This window comes from Pseudopodoces humilis, chromosome 18 (genome assembly GCF_049639895.1).
Source record: "Pseudopodoces humilis isolate 2021_Gansu_Grassland_sample_001 chromosome 18, ASM4963989v1, whole genome shotgun sequence".
In the NCBI taxonomy this organism is placed as follows: domain Eukaryota; kingdom Metazoa; phylum Chordata; class Aves; order Passeriformes; family Paridae; genus Pseudopodoces; species Pseudopodoces humilis.
Genome location: NC_142217.1, coordinates 17,060,991 through 17,084,322, shown reverse-complemented (window position 1 = coordinate 17,084,322; position 23,332 = coordinate 17,060,991). Strand labels below are relative to the sequence as shown.

The 23,332-nt window shown below is 62.1% G+C and overlaps 4 protein-coding genes across 9 annotated transcripts; 3 read left to right on the top strand and 1 right to left on the bottom strand.

Moving 5' to 3' along the window:
* The first annotated feature begins 431 nt into the window (after positions 1-431).
* On the top strand, positions 432-9,339 carry PGP (phosphoglycolate phosphatase). 2 transcript variants are annotated; one of them, XR_015774108.1, is made up of 3 exons: positions 432-1,059; positions 1,658-2,086; positions 8,976-9,339. XR_015774108.1 is itself a non-coding variant. In XM_005523222.3 (2 exons), exons 1-2 carry the CDS (start codon positions 432-434, stop codon positions 1,981-1,983), a joined length of 954 nt encoding a protein of 317 aa, XP_005523279.2. In that variant the 3' UTR covers positions 1,984-3,778. The 2 variants fall into 2 exon arrangements, 1 of the variants encoding a protein (XP_005523279.2); XM_005523222.3 differs by lacking the exon at positions 8,976-9,339 and having other exon boundaries at positions 1,658-3,778.
* Positions 3,473-8,507, top strand: BRICD5 (BRICHOS domain containing 5). Its single transcript, XM_014252542.2, has 5 exons — positions 3,473-3,512; positions 6,489-6,541; positions 6,912-7,064; positions 7,228-7,326; positions 8,114-8,507. Exons 1-5 carry the CDS (start codon positions 3,473-3,475, stop codon positions 8,402-8,404), a joined length of 636 nt encoding a protein of 211 aa, XP_014108017.2. The 3' UTR covers positions 8,405-8,507.
* Positions 9,340-9,457: 118 nt separating the features above from the next.
* Positions 9,458-13,866, bottom strand: MLST8 (MTOR associated protein MLST8). 3 transcript variants are annotated; one of them, XM_088064171.1, is made up of 8 exons: positions 13,613-13,866; positions 13,182-13,239; positions 12,894-13,056; positions 12,742-12,817; positions 10,994-11,146; positions 10,781-10,905; positions 10,375-10,538; positions 9,458-9,940 (listed from the first exon to the last, which is right to left on the bottom strand). In XM_088064171.1, exons 1-8 carry the CDS (start codon positions 13,679-13,681, stop codon positions 9,822-9,824), a joined length of 927 nt encoding a protein of 308 aa, XP_087920297.1. In that variant the 5' UTR covers positions 13,682-13,866; the 3' UTR covers positions 9,458-9,821. The 3 variants fall into 3 exon arrangements, with proteins under 3 accessions (XP_087920297.1, XP_005523151.1, XP_087920298.1); XM_005523094.3 differs by having other exon boundaries at positions 13,182-13,233; positions 13,553-13,864; XM_088064172.1 differs by having other exon boundaries at positions 13,182-13,273; positions 13,613-13,864.
* A 1,505-nt stretch (positions 13,867-15,371) lies between these two features.
* Positions 15,372-21,737, top strand: LOC102111636 (hexosaminidase D-like). Of its 3 annotated transcripts, XM_088064167.1 has the most exons (15): positions 15,372-15,499; positions 17,875-18,071; positions 18,277-18,382; positions 18,521-18,752; positions 18,875-18,984; positions 19,310-19,397; positions 19,478-19,642; positions 19,716-19,899; positions 20,006-20,077; positions 20,185-20,389; positions 20,481-20,563; positions 20,765-20,843; positions 21,011-21,112; positions 21,240-21,329; positions 21,439-21,737. In XM_088064167.1, exons 3-15 carry the CDS (start codon positions 18,288-18,290, stop codon positions 21,620-21,622), a joined length of 1,689 nt encoding a protein of 562 aa, XP_087920293.1. In that variant the 5' UTR covers positions 15,372-15,499; positions 17,875-18,071; positions 18,277-18,287; the 3' UTR covers positions 21,623-21,737. The 3 variants fall into 3 exon arrangements, with proteins under 3 accessions (XP_087920293.1, XP_087920292.1, XP_087920294.1); XM_088064166.1 differs by lacking the exons at positions 15,372-15,499; positions 17,875-18,071 and adding an exon at positions 18,092-18,193; XM_088064168.1 differs by lacking the exons at positions 15,372-15,499; positions 17,875-18,071 and adding an exon at positions 18,092-18,193 and having other exon boundaries at positions 21,240-21,321; positions 21,439-21,536.
* Positions 21,738-23,332: the final 1,595 nt, after the last annotated feature.

Here is a 23,332-nt window from a genome sequence, read left to right as displayed (position 1 = left end):
CGTCCGCCGTGCCGGGGTTCCGGGGGACGGCGGGCGGTGTCGGAGCACGGTCCCTCCGCTCCCCGCGGTGACCCCCGAGCCCCGGCGGAGCGGAGCCGGGCCGGTTACCGACGAGTTACCGAGGAATTGCCTAACGCGTTCCAGAACGAGCCCCGAAGCGCCCCGGCCAATAGCGGCGCGCGGGGGGCGGGCCCTCGGGCAGAGCGGCCAATGGGAGCGCAGCGCGCCGGGCGCCCTCGGCGGCGCCGCGCGGGAGGACGGAGGGGACACCGGGCGCCGGCTCCCGGCGGGGTGGGCGTGGCCGCCGGCACCGCCCCCCAATGGGGACGCGGCCCGAGCGGAGCGCGGCCAATGGGGAGGCGCGGGCAGCGGGCGCGCGGGGCCACGCGGCCAATGGGGCCGGCGGGGCGCTCGGGCGCGGCGGGGCGGCCATGGCAGACGCGATGGCGGCGGGCGGCCCGCGGCGCTGCCGGCGGCTGGAGGGCGAGGCGGCGCGGGCCGTGCTCGCCAACGCCGACACGCTGCTCTTCGACTGCGACGGCGTCCTGTGGCGGGGCGAGGCGGCCGTGAGCGGCGCGGCGGAGGCGCTGGGCCGGCTGGCGGCGGCGGGCAAGCGGCTGTGCTACGTGACCAACAACAGCGGGCGGACGCGCGCGGCCTACACCGAGAAGCTGCGGCGCCTCGGCTTCCCGCCCGCCGAGCCCCGGCACATCTTCAGCTCGGCCTTCTGCGCCGCCCGCTACCTGCGGCAGGCGCTGCCGCCCGGTGCCGCCGCCTACGTGCTGGGCAGCCCCGCGCTCGCCGCCGAGCTGGGGGCCGAGGGCATCCCGCACCTCCGGCCCGGGCCCGCCGCCCTGCCCGGGCCCGCGCCCGCCGACTGGGTGCAGGCGCCGCTCGACCCCGCCGTGCGCGCCGTGCTCGTGGGCTTCGACGAGCACTTCAGCTACGCCAAGCTGTGCCAGGCGCTGCGGTACCTGCTGCGCGCCGGTACCGACTGCCTCCTCGTCGGTACCAACCGCGACCACCGGCTGCCGCTCGAGGGCGGCGCCGGCATCCCCGGTACGCGCGGCGGGGGGCGGAGGGGATGGTCCCGGGGCTGGGGGGGGGTCTCCGTGCTCAGCTCCGCGGCGCAGCACACCTCGGTGTTTTGGTAAAACGCAAGGAGTTGCGCCTCCGCCTAAGGAAGAGCTTCCCGTGGGGAGAGCAGAGCCCTGGAACAGCCGCCCAGGGAGGTCATGGAGTCTCCGTCTCTGGAGATTTTCCAATCTCGCCTACGCACGTTCCCGTGTCACCTAATCCAGGTGACCCTGCCTTGTAGCGGGGTTGGACTGGATGATCTCCAGAGGCCCCCTCTAGCTCCAGCTGTCCTGGGGTTCTTCGAGGCAGCCTGAGCGTCCCGGAGCCTTTCCTCCACAGCACCCCTGAAAGAGAGGGAATCCTTATTGATCCTTTACTTTGGAATAGGAGTTCCCTTTTGACGCTGTGGGATGGAATTCCAGCCTCCTGGCAGGCTTTGTGCACCAGCTGTCCTGGGACTGACCCGTCCCTCTGCCTGTCAGGCTGAGGTCGCGTTCCCAAAGTGCTGAGCGAGTTTGTCCTGGCTGGTGTGGACACCGAGAGCCTTGTGCCCCTAATCCCTGCTGCCTGTTCCCCGCAGGGACGGGATGCCTGGTGAAGGCCGTGGAGACGGCGGCGCAGCGCGAGGCCTTCATCGTGGGCAAGCCCAACCGCTTCATGTTCGACTGCGTGGCCGGCGAGTTCGAGGTGGACCCCGCGCGCACCATCATGGTGGGGGACCGGCTGGACACGGACATCCTGATGGGCAACGACTGCGGCCTCACCACGCTGCTCACCCTCACCGGGGTCACGGCGCTGGACGAGGTGCGGGGCCACCAGGACAGCGGCTGTCCTGCCAGGCACAGCCTGGTCCCTGACTACTACGTTGACAGCATCGCCGACCTGCTCCCGGCTCTGGGGGAGTAACGGGCCCGAGCGGCGGCCCCGGCCATCGGCCCGCGGCAGTAGCGTACGCACTAGATGCTCCCCGGAGTTAGAACCCTTAGCTTGTCTCCTCTCTGTCCTCTCGGTATGGTTCTGTTTACATCTCACTCTGAAATGCACTTTGGAACAAAGGGGGCATTACGGTGCTGCCCGGGGCTGGGGCTTGGGGCTGGGTTTAATTACAAGTGCTTGGATGCAATGTTTGTGGGGCTCCACGGCGCAGCGTCCTCCGGGCTGAGCTGGGGAAGTGGAGCTGGTGGATCTGAGGGGAAGGATCATGTCCCGGCCAGGCTGGGCCACGGCTCAGCCAGGTTTGTTCAGGGACTCTTGGGACGTGCAGTATCTCTGGTTGTGTTTAGAAACACTTTGTGGAGCTGGTGTTTGCCCTTGGGGTTTTTCCTTTTCCCAGACTGGGGCCATGTTCAGGGACACAGCCCCACGTCAGGTCACACAAATTCATCTCCTTCATTTGACCACTGCACATTGGCACTTGTGATGCAGAGTGGGATGATCCCACATAATTCCAGACCTTGGCTGCTGCACAGTGTCTGTCCAAGGTTTGTAAAGTGTGTGTAAAGTGCATGTACACACAGGCATTCCCCGAGCATAAAGATAGAGCAGAATATATTTAAATTATAAATAGAGTCTATGATAATATATCTTGTTTCCCAGGAGGGAGGATGAGAGGAATGTACTTCATTGATTTAATTCTAAACGGTTGCATTTGGTAATGCAGAGAGTCTGTAGCCACACAGGACTGTCCTTCATTCCTGCTGCTTCCCAGAAATCCCTGGATTAATCCATACCAAGCTCCTACTCTTCCCTCAGCTTCAGCGAGCCACTTGCCTTGGCTTTAGCTGCACAGTCCCAATTCCTGCTCAGTCCATGGATGGATGTAGTGCCCAGGACAGTTGTTGGTTCCTGGCTGTGTGTGACAATAGCTCGTGCTTCCTTCCCATCCCTGAGGTTCAGATCTTCCACGTGTGCCGGCGGGGGCCAGGCACGGTGGGTGGTGAGGAGGAGTGCTGGCTTGCTCAGGGATGATTCCATTTGATCTCCAGGTGGGATTGGGCAATGAGGGGCTCACCACAGGGTGGTTTTTGTGCTGCCCAAATCCCACAGTGAGAGCTTTTGCATTACAGAAGTAATTGAAAATTATATATGCAAATAACACGCTTTTATTTCATAGATTCCAGTATCTACAGTTCAATTTAAGCACTGGTTTTCCTTCCTGTCCAGCTGAGGAGCTCGGGCAGTGCTGATGCCATTTCCTGCCTGGTAACTCGTCACCTTGTTTGTACAGCAATAACCCTGCAGTGCAGAGGGTCTGGCTGAACCTCTGAAAGGCTGTTTGTTTGTAATTTGGAGTTGTGGGAGGAATGTGGATAATCTTTTCCCTGTTCCTGTCTCCAGAGGAAGGACTGCAGAGTCCCAGGGGCAGAACTTGCCCTTGATCTGGGACTCTGCAGAGATGGAGATGGACGTGATGGACTCGCTGCAGGTCGTGTCATGTAACAGTGCGGGTTTGGATTCAGTCTCTGGTGCTTTTTGTGTCAGGATGTGTCAGGAAAAGGCCAGAAGAGAGAGTCCAGCATCCCTCAGGCAGCTCTGTCCCTGCTGAGGGCTCTCGCTGCCAGGGGAGCCATTGCCTGGGCTCAGGGATGCTGGAATGTGCTGGTGGCAGTGTCAGTCGTGCTTCAAAACTCTGTTCTGACTTCCAAACAGTTCTTAATCCTCTACTTGAATTCCCATTAAACTCTCAAACCTGCTCTCCCCAGCGTTGCCTCATTTTGTGGTCTCGTCTCCGTGAGCTTTGGTGAGCCTGCATTGGGACTCCTGGGAGTCAGGGATGCAGTTTGGGAGGACCCTAAATCCCACCCAGCCCCAGCCCTGCCATGACAGGGACACCTTTCACTGTCCCAGGTGCTCCCAGCCCTGTCCAGCCTGGCCTTGGGCGCTGCCAGGGATCCAGGGACAGCCCCAGCTGTTTGTTTCCAACATCTAATCCAACCCTTTGGCACTGAAGCTGTTCCCCTTGGTCCTGCCCATGCCCTTGGCCAAAGTCCCTCTCCTTCTTTCTTGTGGGCTCCCTTCAGCCAGTTTGTTCAGCCTTGGGATAGGAAAATGTCCAAAACCTGCCTTTTCCCTGGACAGACATCACATGAAGGAATTCTTAGCTTTTTCTGATTCCACACCTTTGTTCTGACTGGCAGGTTTGGGACATTTTGGGGGCTCCTGGACTGCTCAGGGATGCTCAGAGAACGCTGCAGCCACAGGGAGTTTCTCATGACAGGACACGGGTGTCAGTGCAGCACAGGCTGTGGTGGTGCCTCTGTGGCACTTTCCCTTTTCCTCCCAGGGTGGCACAGGCTCGGGACAGCGGGATCAACACCTGGCTCCAGCCCACGGAGCTCCGGCAGCACCGGGGTCCCGTTGAAATGTGGGAATTGCCGCTGCCACAAGGGCAGGCTGCCACTGTCCCCTGGTCATTTGATCTCTCAAAGAGCCTCACCTGGGCCCGTGTTGGGCCGTGCCAGCCCCGAGGGCACACAAAGACCCCGATTGTGGCTGCTGCCCGTCCTGGGGCTGGGCAGGAAGAGCCGCTCTGGGCACTGACAGCAGCGCTCAGCTCCCGCTCCAGCCTCAGGTTTCCCCTTCCTGCAGAGCCCTTTGGCTGCGAGGGACGGGTATTTATGTCCCACAGACACACGTTCAGCTTCCCCAGCTGTGCCTGGAGCCGGGATCATGCCCAGTCTGTGCGTGGGCAGGAGGCAAAGCAGCAGCAGCCAGGTCCTCGTCTGAGGTGGAGGATGGACGGAGGGGACGGTGCCAGCCATGCTGCCCCTGCAGTGAGTATTCCTGTTCCTGCAGTGAGTATTCCCATTCCTGCAGTGAATATTCCTGTTCCTCCTGTTCCTGCAGTGAGTGTATTCCCATTCCTGCAGTGAATATTCCCGTTCCTGCAGTGAGTATTCCCATTCCTGCAGTGAATATTCCTGTTCCTCCTGTTCCTGCAGTGAGTATTCCCATTCCTGCAGTGAGTATTCCCATTCCTGCAGTGAGTATTCCCGTTCCTGCAGTATTCCCGTTCCTGCAGTGAGTATTCCCATTCCTGCAGTGAGTATTCCTGTTCCTGCAGTGAGTATTCCCATTCCTGCAGTGAATATTCCTGTTCCTCCTGTTCCTGCAGTGAGTATTCCCGTTCCTGCAGTGAGTATTCCTATTCCTGCAGTGAATATTCCCATTCCTGCAGTATTCCTGTTCCTGCAGTGAGTATTCCCATTCCTGCAGTGAGTATTCCCATTCCTGCAGTGAGTATTCCCTGTTACAGCAGCTCCTGGGCAAAGGCTGGCTCTGTCCTTCCTCCTTGGACTTGACTTTGGCCAAGGGTGTGACAGGACACAGGGAATGGCTTCCCAGTGCCAGAGGGCAGGGTTAGGTGGGATATTGGGCAGGAATTCCTGGCTGGGAGGGCAGTGAGGCCCTGGCACAGGGTGCCCAGAGCAGCTGGGGCTGCCCCTGGATCCCTGGCAGTGCCCAAGGCCAGGCTGGACAGGGCTGGGAGCAGCCTGGGATGTGGAATGTGTCCTTGCTCATGGCAGGGGGTGGGACTGGTTGGGCTTTAGGGTCCCTTCCAACCCAAACCATTCCAGGATCCCGTGATTCTATCACAGACCGTGCCTTTATTATGTTTCCAATAAAGATCCACAACTGTCCCAAGGCTGGATGAGCCCATCCTTGTGCAGCTGGAGCACATTTAATCCTGGGGTGGATTGGATTTTTCTGTCCTTCAGAAAACTGAGAAACAGGTTACTTTTTAAATGTGGCTGTGTTTGAGATTATTGAAAGCACATTTTCTGCTTTGTAAAAATCCTGTTATGTGCCATGAAGCTAAATTTAATTGCTTCAATGTAAGAATTAAAGTAAATTAATAGAGCCAATAGAAATGTCACAGCACTGCCAAGCTCTTTTCCTTGGTCTCATGGAGAACAATTTAGCAAGAAAATCCAGCACAGCCAAGCACAGGGAGGGGAACAGAAGCAGGGTCACTCCACACAGGATCTGATTCCAATGCTGATGGTCCCACTGGGGATTTCGGCTGTAAATCAAAATAATTGAATTTGTTGTTCCTTGTGTTTGGAAAGCTGCTGCTCCAGCCCTGCCCTGGGGCTTTGCAGCTTTCCTGGCTGTGGCAGTGCTGGTTACCAGGATGCTGGATCTGGAATTCCAGTGCTGTGGGATAAAGGCTTCATTATTCCAGGTGCTACAATGTTTTGGCAGCTCTGCATTCCAACCAGTTTGCACAAGCATTTGTGCCATGAGCTGGGAACACGTTTGATGAAGAAGAATTGGCAGAAGGGTCAATTTTAACTCCTGCTCCTCCTTCTTTTGCCCTGGCTCCCAGGACAGGAGGGCCACAGTGCTGTTCCCAGCTCCCTCCAGGACCTTCTGGATCATCTCGTCCGTTGCCTTGTTGTTTTTTGCAGCTGTTGGCATCAGTGTCCTGGGGGTTCTCAGCTTCTCCCCCAGCTCTGCCCAGGTAAGGGATCCTGATGTGGGCAGGAAGCCTCCTGCTGCCTGCAGCCCTGAGCTGTGTGGGAAGCAGCTCCAGGAGGGATGGATGGGCTGAGGTCTGGGCTGAGTTTGGCTGGACAAATGCAGGAAGGCACAGACGGGGCAGGGAGGCTGTGGCAGAATCTCCTGGCCCTTTCCTCCAGCACCTGGTGCCTTGGGTGCCTCTGGGGCGCTGGGGTGAGGATGGAGTCGTGGGTCAGAGCCTCCTCCTCTCCCCTCAAATCCTTGAAGCAGCCAAGGAGCAGGGCCCAGCACAGGGGATGGTGGTGGGAGAAGCTGCACACAAGCACTGAGCAGCTGATGCTGGGTGCTGCCCTCCCACTCCTCGTGCCCAGGCTGGCTCCCAGCTCGGCCGAGTGACGCTCCAGGGCCAGCAGCACCTGCTGAGGAACCAGACAGCCGTGGTGGACAAGGCCAGGAGCACCGTCACCTACCACGTCACCTCGCAGAGCAACCTGAGCGCCGCGGTGCTGTACGACAGCAGGAACGTGAGTGCCGGGGCATCCCTGCCTCCTCAGCTCCTGTTTGCTGCCTTCCTCTGCACCTTTAGGCATGGAACACAGAGCAGGGGAAAGGAGAATGTGCATTCCAGGGGTTCCTGGGCCGGGGTGGCTGTGTGCTGCCCGCTCCAAGGGACACGTCTGTCCACAGGGCTACGTGTGCTACAAGCCGCTGGAGCAGCGAGCCTGCTACCTGAGGAGGATGGAGCCCTGGGACCTGCAGACAGCTCTCAACACCTCTGAGCACCCCGTGAGCAGCTGCTGCAGCACTGCCGGGATATCTGGGGATGGACTGAGCTTTGCACAGGCTCGCTGGACGTTCTGCCCTGTGTGGATTTGCAGGGTGTCTCTCCAGCCCCGAGGAGCAGTGGCAGCCCCTGCTCTGAGGGATTCATTGCTGTGCCCCCAGGCTGGGCTCTGAGCAGCAGCTCCTGGCTTTATCCATTCCCTGGCTCCTGTGGGAAGCAGCTGAGCTGCAGGCTGGGGCAGGAGGATGTGGCCCATGCAGGGGAACAGCAGGGCTCCCACTGGATTCTGTTACCTGCTCAAAAATCAGAGGGAGGAAAAACAAAGGGGGTTTGTTACCAACTCCCAGGGAAGAAAGTTGGAGGCAATCATGTGGACAGACCCTCAGAACAAAATGTCAGTGGATGCCTGGGCAGGGGCAGATTCCATTTCCAGAAGACAGAAAGCCCCATTTTATTGTGCACTTGCCATCTGCTATCCATTTCCTCAGTGACTCCTGGGGGCTCCTTGGTCCTCCCTCCCAGACAAGTGTAGGAACACAGGCTCCCAAAAGGGATGCAGGGAGAGGAAAGCACCTGCCCAGCCCTGAGGCTCCTAAATGGCAAAACTTGGTAGTGCTGGGGTTGCCAGCAGCCCACAGGCAGAAAATGGGATCTGGCAGCCTCAGCCTGGGACAGGAGAAAGCTGCTGGGGTTCAGAGCAGTCCTGGGCTGCCCTGGGAGCCAGAGCAGGGCTGTGGGGCTGGAGGGCCAAAGTGCCTTGGGAGGAACCAACCGGGACATTTCTTTCAGGCTGAGCAGCTGCTACAGCACAACAACCAGACCAAGTTCTACCAGGAGTTCCTGGGCATTGTGGCAGGGGAGCAGGTGGAGCCCGGGGGCCTGGGGGAGGCCGTGCAGGCCCTGTGTGAGCACACATCCATCTTCTGGGTGCGGAGAGGCCAGGGTAAGTGGGGCAGTGCCCTTGGCAGGGGAAGCAAGAGCTTTTCTAGCACCTCTAAGAGGATCAGGCTCTCCTGCACAACAGCTGATGTATCCCAGCATGGGCTGCCAAGGCCCAGGACAGCGATGGGTGACCTCTAGTGCAAAATCAGACCGTTGTGTGTGTGTTCACCATCCCCAAGTGCTGCCTCGTACCCACCCCGTCCTCAGCTGTGGCACTGGGATGGGCTCTGAGCTGCCCCAGCAGCACAGCACAGCCAGCACACACAGCTGTGCCCTGAGACATCACTGCTTAATCCCTGTCCCCTTCATCCTCAGCCAAAGCAGCCTGCTGAGCTGTCAGCCTGCTGTGTCTCACTCCAGCTTTAATAAGAAAGGTCATTCCCTGAGGCTTTCCCCTTGCTCAGCTCCCTGTGGACTCTGTCACTGCAGGACCAGAGCATCCCTGGGGACTCTGTCACTGCAGGACCAGAGCATCCCTGGGGACTCTGTCACTGCAGGACCAGAGCATCCTTGGGGACTCTGTCACTGCAGGACCAGAGCATCCCTGGGGACTCTGTCACTGCAGGACCAGAGCATCCTTGGGGACTCTGTCACTGCAGGACCAGAGCATCCCTGGGGACTCTGTCACTGCAGGACCAGAGCATCCCTGGGGACTCTGTCACTGCAGGACCAAAGCACTGCTCTCACTGCTGTCCTTGCTCGTTGGCAGGGCCGGGGAGGCAGCGCCTCATCTACCTGTGCATCGACATCTGCTTCCCCAGCAACATCTGTGTCTCCATCTGCTTCTATTACCTGCCCGAGTAAGTGCTGCAGCCACGGCCACCCTCTCTGCCCTCATACTTGAACTGGATTCCTGAAAACCTCTGACTTCCACGAGGGAGCACCTACAACATCCGCAGAGCTTCCTGCTGATTGCATGCTGCAGGTCAGGAGAGTTTAGAGAAACAGGAGGCCTCTGCTCAGCACTGTCAGCACAGACACTGCAGCTCTGCTCCAGGGCTGCACCTCCTCCGTAGGAATTACGAGACCCAGGCCTGGAGGAGTCCTGGGGAGCAGCTGGAGTTTTGGGGCTCCAGGCTCTGTCCAACACAAGCTGGTTGTTGTTACAGCTGGGGGTGGTTGGCTTTAGGAGAGCAGCTCTCCAAGTCACTCTGTGAAACATTTTGAATAAAGGGATTGCAAACCAAGAGCTTCTCTTCTTCTTTACTCAGCCTCTCCCATCACTTGCAGAGGATGACTTTTATTTTCCTCCCACTGTGGGGTACAAGAACATCCCAAGCTGTGAGCAGCCGATGCCCTGGGGAATTCCTGCAGCTGTGCAGTGGGACCATGCCTCCCTCTCCCATTCCCTCCCTCCGAGGCCACACACGTTTCAGCAATGTCCTGCCTGGAGCTGAAGCCTGGTCTCACCCCAGGCAGCTGCAGCTGCCCCTGGGAGAGCCCCAGCCCTGTCCATGCGGCAGGGGATGGGTACAGTGCGCGTCCCAGGCTCTGGAGAGGGTCTGCCAAGGCCAGGGGAAACAAGCAGAGGTCCTGTTCTTGCCACACGTGCCCGTTATCCCAACACGCTGTCATTGAAGGCCAGGCAGACCACGGCTTTCTGGTGGCCACTGTATTCCCTCTTGATCTCTCCCGTCTCCACACACCACAGCCTGGCCAGGTTATCAGAGGAGGCTGGAACAGAGAGTGAAGAGTGGGTTATGTATTACCTTTTAAGTTTCTTTTTTACTATTATTATAAGAAATATTTTCCTCTTGCTTCATTCAGCTATCCTTAGGGCTGGTGATGACCAGCAAGGCACAGCAGCTCAGTGCATTTCTCTTTAAATCTGCTTTAATTCTTTTGGAGAGCAGTGAGTGTGGACGTTCCCACAGGTGTGTTTAAGGGATCAACACGCTGTGAACTCTGAGATGAACAGCACAGCTGCAGATCTCCTCTCCAGCTCAAACAGCTGCCCCAGTGCAGCAGCACAAAATGCTCCAGCCAGCAGAACTGGGTGCTCCCACCTCCCAGCCGCTGTGCCCCAGGCTCTGGCAATGTCCCAGCCAGGGTAACTGGTCCTGCCTGGCAGCTGCAGCCGCCTGGCACAGCCCAGGGGGGTGCCTCACCTGTGACGATGTACTGGGAGTCCCCGGAGAAGGCGCAGTCCCACATCCAGCCCCGGGACGTCTCCCCAGGGTTGTTGCTCTTAATGCTCAGCTCCGTCATCAGAGAGAAGTTTGAAGTCCTCCAGATCTTGCACGTCTGATCTGCAGAACAGGTGGCCAAGAGCCTGCAAGGAGATGTGTGAGGGCCACCTCATCAGTCACTGTCCCCTGTGGGGCCTCTCGTTACCACAGAGCTGGGCCAGGGCCAGTGACAGCCTGGAGACCTGCCCCTGCTGCAATCAGATCTCCTACACCTGCACCTCTAGAGGCACAGCTGGAGGCACAGCTGGAGGCACAGCTGGAGGCACAGCTGGCCCCTAGCTGCCCGTGTTTGCCCTGGGAGGGAGGCGAGGAGCTGCACACTCACGTGGAGTCGGGGCTGAACTTGCACTGCAGCGCGTAGCGGTTGTGCGCCGGGATCTTGGTTTTGGGGATCAGCTGCGTCACCTCCTCGCCGATGCCGCCCGTCAGGTTCCACACGTAGCAGCTTCCCTGCAGAGGCAGGGCAGGATCCGTGTCCAGGCTGGGGGATGGCCGGCCAGCCCCAGCCCGGCTCCCCTCGCGGCGCGGCCGAGCTCACCGAGCTGTTCACGGCTGCCATGTAACTGGCGTCGGGGTCGATGTGCACCGAGTTCACCGACACCTCGGGCTCGGGGATGAGCTGCTCGTTGTGGTCGGTCTTCAGGTCCCAGATGTGGATGGCCCCGCTCTGGTCACCCACGATCAGCTCGGCCTGCAGGGACACACTGCCACTGGAGCCCTGCTCGGGGTCCCGTCCTGCCTCCTCCCTCCCCAGCTCAGGGCTGTTTCACACCCTGGCTGTCCCAGCCGAGTCCTGACGCTCTGCAAAAGGCTGTTTCCCTGCCCAGAAGGGTTTGCTGATTTCCTAAACCCCAGAGCAACCAGAGCTGTCCCAGTTCCAGGGCTGTGGCACAGCTACAGCTCCAAACGACATCCACAGCAGCCAAGAGGCTTTCAGCACGTCTGAGGCAGCGTTAAGGGGCAGGTTGGCCACCGAACAGCTGAAGCACTCAAGGGTGCAGATACCTGAAAAACACAACCTGAAGTGGGTTTTCCTCTCTCCCTCCCCTTCTCAGGGGAAGGACAAGAGCCAAGGACAGGAGTCCTGGCTCTGATCCCATGCCCAGAGCAGAAGACAATGCTGGAATGTCTCTGCTAAAACCAGGCCTTTATCGACAGCCCTGCGCTGTCCACAATTTTAGCAGAATCCCTGGAGGAGATCAGGTCATCAAGCACAGCTAACCCTGTCCCTGGGAGCAGAGGCTGGTTCTGAGGAGACAAACACCACTCAATGCATTTATCTGACTGCACCAAAGCCTCTCCTGGGCTCCTCAGCCCCCTCTCAGCAGGTGTAAATGCTGAGACCAAAGTTTTCATGGCTTTACTCAGGCCGTGAGGAATCTCTGGATAACTGGATCAGCATCAGAGGGAACTGCAGAGCCACAGAACTGTCCAAACAAAAGCTGCCACCTTTGGTCTAATTAACCACCTTCTGCTCACAAAGCAACACTCTGCACCTCAGCAGCATCTTGGTCAGGGATTACTTCCCATCTAAGACCTATGTTCAGCAATATTCATTTAACGTAACACACTCTCACAACACTGACACTACAAGAGCAAATAACCGATCTCAAACTTAGTCTGAAATTCCTGATTTGCGGAATTAAACCTTTGCCAAATGAAATGCAAGGGAACATTTCCATTACTTGGGATTTTACAGAGGTTTGCAGGCAAAACCACAGCCCAGCCCAGCCTGGCCATTGGCAGTGATTGATCCCTACTGATTTCCTTGCTCCTGCTCCCTTCTGCCTCTTCAATAGCCCCCATTCTCCCTCTGCTCAGCAACAGCTGCTGAACCCACTGAACTTCAACCAAACCCGACCTGGAAGGAATCACAGCTGAAGGCCCCAGGATGCTTCTCCTTGGCAGTGGTGCCACCCTCAGCCGCCCCCACTCCTCCAGCTTTGCTCCCATCACATCCTCAGTGATGTTTGGGGGCAGAGCTCGCTCCAAGGGTGTTTTCTCCCATGGGATGAGCTCAGCGCAGCCCCTGCGCTGTCCCTTTGCAACAGCCACCAGCACAAACACATGGTGTGAAGCCCCCGAGCCATGTTCTGTTGCAGCCCATCTTCTGCTGGGACACAGCTCTGCAGTCCCTCAGGTTTACCCAGAGAAGCTGTGGCTGCCCCTGGATCCCTGGAAGTGCCCAAAGCCTGGCTGGATCAGGCTTGGAGCAAGCAGGGCACGGTGAGGAGCGGAACAGGGTGAGCTTTAAGCTCCGTTCCCCAGCAGAGGCAGCTTCCTCACCTGGTTGGGGTGCAGGCAGACGCAGTTGATGGGAGCGTTCACCTGGAAAATGCGCTGGCACTGGAGGTTCCGGGACCTGGGACAGAGCGAGGGAGGGGTGCTCAGGGCCGGGAGCTCGGCCCCGCAGGACGGGGAAAGCCCCCGGTGCCCACCTGAGGTCCCAGATGCGGGCCATGCAGTCCTCCCCGCCCGTGTACATCCAGCGGCCGTCCTCGTGGAAGCCCACCGAGGTGATGTTCTTGCTCACGCCGTCGTAGTTGATGACGGGGTTGGGGTTGTTGGAGTTGAGGTCGTACATGCGGATGTGCTGGTACCCTGCGGGCAGCGGGCAGCGGCTGAGCGCCGGCACCGAGCCCCGAGCACCGCGCGGCACCAGTGCTCACCTGCAGCACCGGCGCTCACCTGGAGCACCAGCACTCACCTGGAGCACCAGCACTCACCTGCGGCCGCGATCATGCTCCGGTCAGGGGTGATCTCCAGCGCGTTCACCTGCTGGGCCTGCTGTTAAGGGGGGTACGGAGCATCGGCTGGGCTGGGGGGAGAGGACGAGGGAGGGGATGGAAGGGATTGAGGGAGGAAAAGGAAAGGAAAAGGGAGGGAGGAGGGAAGGAAGAAGGGAAGGGAAGGGGAGGGAAGGGAAGGGAAGGGAAGGGAAGGGAAGGGGAGGGAGGGAAAGGGGGGGGGAGGGAGGGGGTGGGAGGGGAGGGGAAGGGTAGGGTAGGGTGGGGGAGGGAGGGGATGGGAGGGGTAGGGTAGGGAAGGGAAGGGAAGGGGAGGGTGGGGAAGGGAAGGGGAGGGAAGGGAAGGATACGGAGTCCTGGTGCTGCACGGTGCGGGTGCAGATGCCGCTGTGTGCCTGCCAGAACCGCACCGTGTGGTCGTAGCCGGCCGTGGCCAGGATGACCGGGTCGCTGCCCACCGTGCCCTGCGCCGCGTTCATGGTGCGGCCGAGCCCCGCCCGCGCTCCGGGCACTCCCTAAAGCCCGTGGGGTCTCGGCGCGGCCCGCAGAGTCTCCCGCTCCCGGTCCGCCCCCGGTTCCGATCCGGTTCCGGCTCCCGGTCCGCCCCCGGTTCCGGTCCGCTCCCGGCTCTGCGCGTGCGCGCGGCGCCTCCCGAGTGCGCAGCCACCACGGGCCGCGGCCGGCAGGAGCGCGCATGCGCGGGAGCCGCGACGAGGGACGGACCATGTGGTGTGGGGGGGACAGGACGAGACCACGGCACGCGAGGAGGGGGAGAGAGCGTTCGCAGCCGAGCCGCCAGGGGGCGCAGTACCGGAAACGGGACGGGGGACACGGGATATGGGATATGGGATATGGGATATGGGATATGGGGTATGGGATATGGGGTATGGGGTATGGGATATGGGGTATGGGATATGGGGTATGGGATATGGGATATGGGGTATGGGATATGGGATATGGGGTAAGGGATATGGGGTATGGGATATGGGATATGGGATATGAGATTTGGGATATGGGATATAGGATAAGCGATATGGGGTATGGAATATGGGATATGGGGTATGGGATATGGGATATGGGGTATGGGATATGGGATATGGGGTATGGGATATGGGGTATGGGGTATGGGGTATGGGATATGGGATATGGGATATGGGGTATGGGATATGAGATTTGGGATATGGGATATAGGATAAGCGATATGGGATATGGGGTATGGAATATGGGATATGGGGTATGGGATATGGGATATGGGGTATGGGATATGGGATATGGGGTATGGGATATGGGGTATGGGGTATGGGATATGGGATATGGGATATGGGATGTGGGATATGGGGTATGGGGTATGGGATATGGGGTATGGGATATGGGCTATGGGATTTGGGATATGGGATAAGGGATATGGGATATGGGATATGGGATATGAGATTTGGGATATGGGATATGGGATATGGGATAAGCGATATGGGATATGGGGTATGGGGTATGGGGTATGGGGTATGGGATATGGGACATGGGACATGGGATATGGGGTACGGGATACGAGGCATGGAACAAGGGGCATGAGACATGGGACATACACTGGGCACAAGGTACACAGTGTGCCAAGTATGGGACATGAAACACGGGTCACGGGACACGGGACAGGGGACATGGGACACGGGACAGGGGACACGGGACAGGGGACACGGGACACGGGACACGGGACATGGGACAGGGGACACGGGACACGGGACAGGGGACAGGGGACACGGGACACGGGACACGGGACACGGGACACGGGACACGGGACAGGGGACAGGGGACACGGGACACGGGACACGGGACACGGGACACGGGACACACACCGGGCACCAGGCACAGAGCACACACCGGGCATCGCTGGGGGGGGCGGGCACTGGGCACACGCCGAGCCCGAACGGGCACTGGGAACCGACCCCGGGCACGCACCGGGCACGGCGGAGCCGCCGCAGGGCCACCCTTTGTGCCGGTGTCGCCCGGGGCAGGGCGGGCGGCGGCCCCGCGCTGTGCCGGTGCTCCCCGCCGTGCGCGTGCGGCACCGGGGCGCTGGGCACGGTGCCCGCCGGCTGCCGGGGCCCTGTGCGCCCCTCCTCACTTGCCGCACCGGCGGGCACCGGGCCCTTTAAGAGCGGCTGCGGCGGCGGCCGTGCCCGCGCCCGTGCCCGTGCCCATGCCCTTGCCCGTGCTCGTGCTTGTGCTCGTGCTCGTGCTCGTGCCCGTGCCCCTGCTCGTGCCCGCTCCCGGCGGTGCCCGCGGCCGCCCCGCACCTGCCGGTAAGGGCCGGGGGAGCGGGGAATGCTCGGGGCCGGGGGATGGCGGCACCGCGCAGGGATGCTCGGCGCCGCGGTGGGGACCGGTACCGGAGGATGCGGGGATGCTCGGGGGGATGCAGGGCGCCGCTGCCGCAGGGAAGCCCGGGGAGGATGCAGGGATGCTTGGGAGGATGCAGGGATGCCCGCGGAGGACGGAGGTGTGCCCGGGGCCGCAGCGGTGCCGAGCAGAGCCCGGAGGGTGCGTGGGAATGTCCAAGGGATGTCCTTGGCGTGGGGCGTTGTGGCGTGTGCCGGGTTTGCGGGGCGTGGGTGGTGCCCCGCAGCACAGAGGGGTGGGCGGGATGTGAAGAGGGTCCCTTGTGCCCAGGGGCTGCTCTGTGTGTGCTCCAGTAGCCCGGGAGGGAACGGGATGGGACAGGGACCGGTTCTGCCCAGGGATGAGGGAACAGCCCCTTCCTGCTGCCGTGGGGCTGGAGCCCCACGGGGGTCTGCAGCCTCTCCCCGGCTGTGGGGCTTCAGCCCCGCGACCTCCTGGGGGTGGCACAGGCTGGCAGCCCTGCTGGCCGTGGAATGCTCTGGAAGCACGTGAGAATGTGCGCGCGTGTGTGTAAGCGTGCGCTCGAAGCGTGCAGCATCGCTCCCGCCGTGGCTGCACCGTCGGGTGTGTTGGGGCTCGGCATGGAGACAGCGGGGAGCACCCCAAAGCTTCGCTGCACGGAACGCAGCGGCACCTGCCACCCCCGGCTCCCTCCCCCTCCCCCGCTGCCACCTCCAGGCTCAGATTTGGCTTTGTTCGCTTCCATGCTCCTCTCCTCGGGGCTCAGGAGGGTAAGCGGGGAGCTGGGCTGGATGCGGGGGGCTGGCAGCAAAACCCACCCGGGCAAAGAGGGGGCCGAGGGTGCGGCCCCTGCTCGCCCCGCCGCCGGTGAAACGTTGAGTGAGCCCGGCCGGTTGTGCGGAGCCGCGGGCTCTGCCGAGCTCCCGGGGCTGCTGCCAGCGCCGTCCCCCAGCGCTGGCAGCAGAAGATGTGGCGTTAACAAATACAGCGGGTGCCCGAGGCGAGGTGCCGGCTTAGAGGGGCGGCATCCATCGCTGAGCCTTCGCTGCCCAGGGATGTCCCCGTGGAGCAGGGATGTGCCCCTGGCTGCCCCCGGCACGCCTTGGGGCTCCCCCGCTCCGGCCAGTGCCCATCCCGCCTGCCCTGGCCCTGCCTGTGCCAGGGAGCTCCAGCCCTGGGAACCTGCCCTATTTAAATAAGATAACGTGTATTAAAAACACCGAATCCTGGCGAGCTGACAGCGTCTGTCTAAATATTTATCCCTGTTCCGATCAGGCGCTGTGTTCCCATGACAGCGCCATTAGCACTTGGCATATTTATGGCCTTCCTGGGTGCTGGGTTCCCCGTGCTGCGTGCCCAGAGGCCACTGACCCCCCTCCTGTGTCCCCTCTGTGCCCCTCTGTGCACCCAGTGGTGACCCCTGGGCTGGCAGCCATCTCCAGCCTGGCACATCCCCGCTGGGCTGTGCTGGAGCTGCCAGGAATATCCCGGGCTGGGCACGGCGGGGAGTGGGTACCACATTTGTCCCCCGCAGCACAGGAGCTGCAGTGCCACGAGGTACCTTGTCCATGCAGGGAAGGAGAGCGAGGAACAGCCTGCTCCCCAAAAACCGGCTCCTGCTCCTCCTCCTGCCCACGGGCACCGAGGAACTGGGTACCCGCGGGCACCGGGCGATGGGGATGGAGCAGGGATGCTGCAGCTCCCTCCTGCACATCGCTGTCCGCCTGTGACCTGGCCTTGCCGGGGCCCGGTGCTGTGGCCGCAGCTGCCCGGGGGGGTCCCGGGAGCGGAGCCCCCGCACCCCGCGGCAGCGGAACGTGTCGGGAGGGATTGGGGCTGTGCCTGGAAAAGGGATCGCTCGGAGCCGGAGGCTCAGCGCGGCTCTCCCCGGTGCCACCGCTCTGGCAACACAAACAAAACCCTCGCGATCAGCTGAGCCGCTTGGGCACCCGCAGCTGCCAAAATCTGCTTTTCGCTTCCCCAGTCTGCCGGCGCTGAATTTAACCCTGAGCTGGGCTGTGTTTGGGTGGCAGCTCACCACAAGTGCTGGCGGCAGCAGCGCCGGTTCCGCGGGCCCGGGGGGGCTGCGCTGCCCTCCCCGGGCCTCACCCAACACACCAGAACCGGAGAAACGGGACAAAGAAAGGGCAGAAGCGATGTCTGCGTGTGGCTCCCAGGAGGATCCGTGCTCCTCTCGCACGGCCCCTGCGGGTGCCGAGAGGCTCCGGGCCGCCACCCTCACCCCGCCGGTGCCGGTGGCATCCCCGGAGCAGCCCGGTGCCTGGGTGGCTCCCAACCACCTCTTCCCTGCCCGCAGGGATGCAGCCCGTGATGCCACCCCATCCATCCGCCCTGTGACACGGCCCCTGGCTCGGGGGGGACCCGGCAGCCGCACGGGATCCCCGGTGGGGACCTGCTCTGCAGCCACCGCCCTGTTTGCTCCGGCACCGGCCTCACCCGAGCGGCCAGAGGCAAAGGCGGAGCTGCCGCTGGCCCCACGCTGGGGCACACGAGGTAGGAGGGACACGGGACACTGCCGAGCACGTTCCCGATGGGCACCAGGCTGGCCAGAGGGGTTGCCCCCATGCCGCCTTTCTCTGGGTCCCGCGCTGCCCTGGGCAGGAGAGCAGGGCACGGTACGTGGGGCTGGGTGGGCTCAGCTTGGGGTCCCTCTGGCCACTGCTAGCCACGGAGTACCAGAGCCCGTGTGTGTCCCCAGAGATCCCGGAGATGGCCTTCCAGCGGAGCCACCGGCTGAACCTGCTGCGCCTCGTCGTGCTGCTCCTCGTTGCCTTGGGCGGCATCAAGTTCCTCTTCCGTGACAGGTGAGGTGACAGCAGGACCCCGGCGGGGTCGGGGTCTGTGGCACCCCCTGGGCTGTGCTTGCGTGGTGCCCGGTGCTGGGGGCAGCTTCTGCCCCCATAACCCCATGGACACCCCCATCCCTGCTCCACTCGCGGCAGCTTTACCCTGGAGCTGCACAAGCACGTCAGCAAGGACAGCGGGTTCTGGGGGGACACGGGTGACGTCGTCCAGGACATCATCCCCCACAGCCAGGTTCTGGAGGTCCCTGCGGCAAAGATAACGGCCCTGAAGCAAAAGCAGCAGGTCCCCAGGGATGTCAGTGCCACCGAGATGAGGTTGGTCCACCTGGACCTCAAAGGAGCTGCGCCCAGAGTCTCCTACCTGGAACAGGTGAGGATACCCAGGGACAGGGAGGAGGGGCCAAGGAGGGGATGTCCTGACGGGGCTCGGTCTCCTGCCGACACCTGGACTGTGCCAGCCCCACTGCTGAGCCCACCCTGCCCACCCTGCAGGTGTTCCCCCTCCTGTCCCAGCTGGGAGCCAACGGCGTCCTCATCGAGTACGAGGACATGTTCCCCTTCAAGGGGGAGCTGGAAATCCTCAGGTCCCCGTACGCTTACAGGTGAGCAGGGCTCACACAGGGCTGCGTGCCGAGCTGGCTGTGAGGCTTGCAGCCCCCGCAGGTCCCGGTGTGCCAGGGGCTGGGTGTGACCCACCTGGCCCCGTGCCCACGATAACCACGGCCAGAGTGCCAGGCTGTGCTGCTGGGCAGACCAGCTTCCTGCCCTGACAGGTCAATATTTGTGCCCCTCAGTAAAGTGCACACATGTGTGGGGCAACCAGGGCCATGTGGGCAGGGTGCCAGAGGAGGGGGAGGAGGGGGAAGTGCCCCCATGCTCTGCTCTCTGCCCTGGCATCCCTCGCTGAGCCTGTCCCTGCCCTCCCAGCGAGGAGGACATCGAACGGATCCAGCAGCTGGCAGAACAACACAAGCTGGAGGTGGTTCCCCTGGTGCAGACCTTTGGCCATGTGGAGGTAGAGGGTCCCAGTCTTGTTCCCCATCCCAAATCACAGGGGTTCCTCCTGGACACCTCCCTGATGGTTCCTCCCTGCAGTTCATCCTCAAGCACCAGAAGTACCAGCACCTGCGGGAGGTCGAGCGTTTCCCCAACAGCTTCAACCCCCACGTCCCCGACACCCTGGCCCTGCTCAAGAGCATCCTGTCACAGGTGATCGAGAAGCACCGGCGCTCCACCTGGATCCACATCGGCGCAGACGAGGTGGGCAGGGGCTGTGCAGGGACCCCAGGGGTGCTCCCAGGGCTGCTGAGCATCTCCCTTCCCCCAAGTCCAGGTTTTCCACCTCGGGGAGGGGATGGACTCCAAGAACTGGATGAGCCACAACAAGGGCGACGTGGGCACCATGTACCTGAAGCACATCAAGGAGGTTCTGGGCTTCCTCACGGCGCAGTACTGGGGGCTGCGGGTGCTCATGTGGGACGACATGCTGAGGAAGATCAGCGTGGGAGCCCTGCGGGGTGAGGGGACAGGGATGGCAGCGCTGGCTGCTGTGCCAGGTTCCTCAGCAGCCCGAGGCTCCCTCCTGCTGCTGGCACCAACATCCCCTCGCTGCTGTCCCCGCAGAGTCCGGGATAGCGAAGCACGTCTCACCCGTGGTGTGGTTCTACGCGCCTGACTTCGAGGCTGAGCAGATCGGTAAGGTGATGTGCCAGGCTCCTGGGGGTAGTGGGGGGATCCCCCCTGGTCCCCCCGCAGCCTCCTGGGGACAGTGGCACTGGCGGCTCGCGCCTGTCCCGCTGCAGTGCCGTTCCTCACCAAGTACGTGGAGAGCGGCTTCGAGGCGGTTTGGTTCGCCAGCGCCTTCAAGGGCACCACGGGGCCGGCACAGGCCTGGACCCCGCTGAGCTACCACCTGAAAAACCACCTGAGCTGGCTGAAGGTGATGCAGGCCGTGCCACGGCTGGCCCCGCTGCGCCTGCAGGGTGTTGTGCTCACCGGCTGGCAGAGGTAAGGGGTGCTGGGATCCCCCCCTGCCCTCCCGGTGCCCACAGAGCCGTGCTGGCACGGTGCAGAGGTGGTGGCTGTCCCTGTCCCACAGGTACGATCACTACTCGGTGCTCTGCGAGCTGCTGCCCGTCAGCATCCCCTCGCTGGCCATCTGCCTGCAGACCCTGGTGAACGGTGAGTCCCCAGCCCTGCTGGCATGGCCAGGCTCACCCCCAGCTCCCACTGCCTGCCAGAGCCCGTCCTGCTGGGCAGGGTGCTGGGGGAAGTGGGGGGCAGAGGAGGAAGAGCTTCACCTCACTCACATTTGGGGGTGTGGTGAATCCAGGGTGATGGTGAGGTGTCCCAAGCTCTTCTGTCCCTTTCCTCGCCCTCCAGGGGGCTTCACAGAAGAGGCAAAGAGGAAGGTCCTGGATGTGCTGGGTTTGGAGAGCGTGCAGCTGGAGCAAAGCACCTGGTGCGTGGCATGTGGCCGGGGCGGTTGCATGAGAAGGGGATGCACTGGAGGGAAGCAGGGGTTTGGTCACCCAAATGCCCTGGTCCCAGGCCCGCCAGGGTGCTGGGGTTCACCCAGCCCAGTGCACCCCACGTGCTGAGCCCTCACCTTCCCCTCCCTTTCCCCAGCGAGGGCAGGGGAGTGTTCCCTGGTGTGGAGATCTACCACATGGTGGAGCAGGTTAATGGCCACCTGAAGGAGAGCATCCTTAAGGCACTGGAGGAGGAGAGGTAACAGGCAGGGGGGAGCAGTGGGATTGGTGCCTCTGGCCATGTTTTTCCATGGGAGGGGACCTGCCTGATGAGCAGCTCCCCGTCGCCGGTGGCCCCGTGCCCCAAGTCCCTCGTGCCTCTGCAGTGCCATCAAGGGCTGGTTCAGCCCCTACCATCGGAAGCGCCAGTTTGGGAACCCCCGCAACATGGAGAGCTTTGGCAGCAAGGTGCTGAAGTACGTGGTGCTGGGGGCTGGGAGGGGTCTGCCTGGGGCCGGGAGGGGTCTCGGGCTCGGCCCTGGGGTCCCTCGCAGGAGGGAGCTGGACCCCTGCTCTCCCCTCCAGGCTCCATGAGGACTGGGAGAGCTTTGTCCGTGACCTGCGTGCCCAGCTGGAGAGGATCTACTTCCCTGACACGGTGGAGGAGTGGATGGAGGAAAACATCAACCCCTATCTGGACCAGCTGCGGGACCTGGTGCGGGATTACCGGGCCATCATCCGCCTCAACGCCCGGCCCAAGGCCACGTAGGGGCTGCGGCCCCCCAGCTCCCACTGCCCCCTGGCTGGGCTTTGGGGGCCACCGTGGTGTGTGTTTGCTGGTGACGGCGCTGCTGCCGCTGTCTGCACTGTACAGAGCCCCTGCACTCCCCCCTCCACAATAAAGTATTTTCATAGATACTGCTGCTTGCTGGGGGGGGGCACGGCTTTGCCCCCCCGTGCAGGGAGAGGCAGCTCGGGCTGGAGTGAAGGGCTGGGGTCTATCCTGTGACAGCTCCTGGGCCCCTGCTCAGGCTCTGATGGAGCTGGAGGCGTTGGCAGCCACAGGGCAGAGTGTGACAGAGCTCATGGGGACACCCGTGTGCCTCGTGCTGGCCTCGAGGGTGGCCCTGCCCTGCCTGGACGGGATCCGGCTTGTGGCTGCTGCGTGCTGTGTGTCCCAGGAAAGGCACCTGGGACGGAGCAGGGACAGAGGGACGTGCCGGGACCCTGCCAGGCTCCCACAGCATCCGTTCCTCAACCCTGTGTCTGCTTTCAGTCTGTGAATCCCTGGTGGCTGGGAGGGGTGTGAGCACAGTGGTGGCTTCTTCAGCCTCCAAACTCTGCCTTCATCTCCTCCCTGTTCTCTGTTATTCCAGCACCCAGGCCCCGTGTGCTCCCCGACCCCCCCTGCTCCCGGCTCCAGGCAGGGGCTCTGCTCTGCTCCTTTCCCATCGGAAAGGCAGCTGTGCCGGGGGGATGCGTGGGGATCTCTGCGTGGGATGAGCCCTCCTGCTGCTGGTGCTGTCTCCAGTTCCCACAGTCAGCTTTCCACGTACCTGTTGCCCACAGTGCCCATCCTAAAAACCCCCTGTGCCCCAGGCTCTGCCCGTTCCGGGCTTTGCTCGGCGTGTGCAGGGCAGGAACGGGGACATTTCACTGCACATTCTTCTGCTCTGCAAAGACCAACCCGACTTGGCAAGAGCCCGAGGGAGCCTCAGGAACGCCAGGCTGGAGCTCCTCCCGCAAAGCCTGGCTCAGGCGGGGAGGAGGGACAGATCGGTGCACCCCACCGGCCCCACAGCGTGGCCCTGCTGCCCCGTGTGGTGCCCCGGTCACAGAGGTCCCGGTGCCCCGGGGCCGGGAGCTGCCCCGTGCCGTGTCTGTGCCGGGTGTGGGGGCCCAGCAGGAGCGAGCCGAGGGGCACAAAGGGACCTTTGTTGAGGCGTTCCGTTTGTTATCAGGTGGTGGCAGATGTGAAGGAAGCCCCCGACCCGTGCGGAGCCCCAGCCCCCAGCCCCGGAGCCCGGCCGCGGCTCAGGGCCCCGTGCAGCGCCCGGCTGCGGGATTAGAGGGCAGATTAGACGGCGTTCCGTGCTGGCAACCCAAATGTCCTGGATTGGAAAGTGGGGGTGGGGAGAGGAGACGGACCCCGCCATCCCTGAGGGGGGGTCAGCCCGGAGATGGAGACTGAGTGGGAGCTGGGGGCTGTGCAGGGGGGACCCTTGGGATCCAGCTCGGGGGGCACGGACCAGCAAGGAGCGGGCAGGGGGCATCAGGGCACGGCTGGGGTCCCTCCTCCATCTTCCCGTCTGCCACGGGGTCTCTCACGGGGCTACAGCTCCCGGTCCCCGCACACTGCACCCACCAGTGAGTGCACCCCTCAGTGTCCAGGGCTGTGGTGGCCAGCTGGCCAGCAGCCTTCCGGCCCCATGTGCCCCAACGCCGGTTTGATGGAGCCGGGATGCCACGAGGCTTTTAG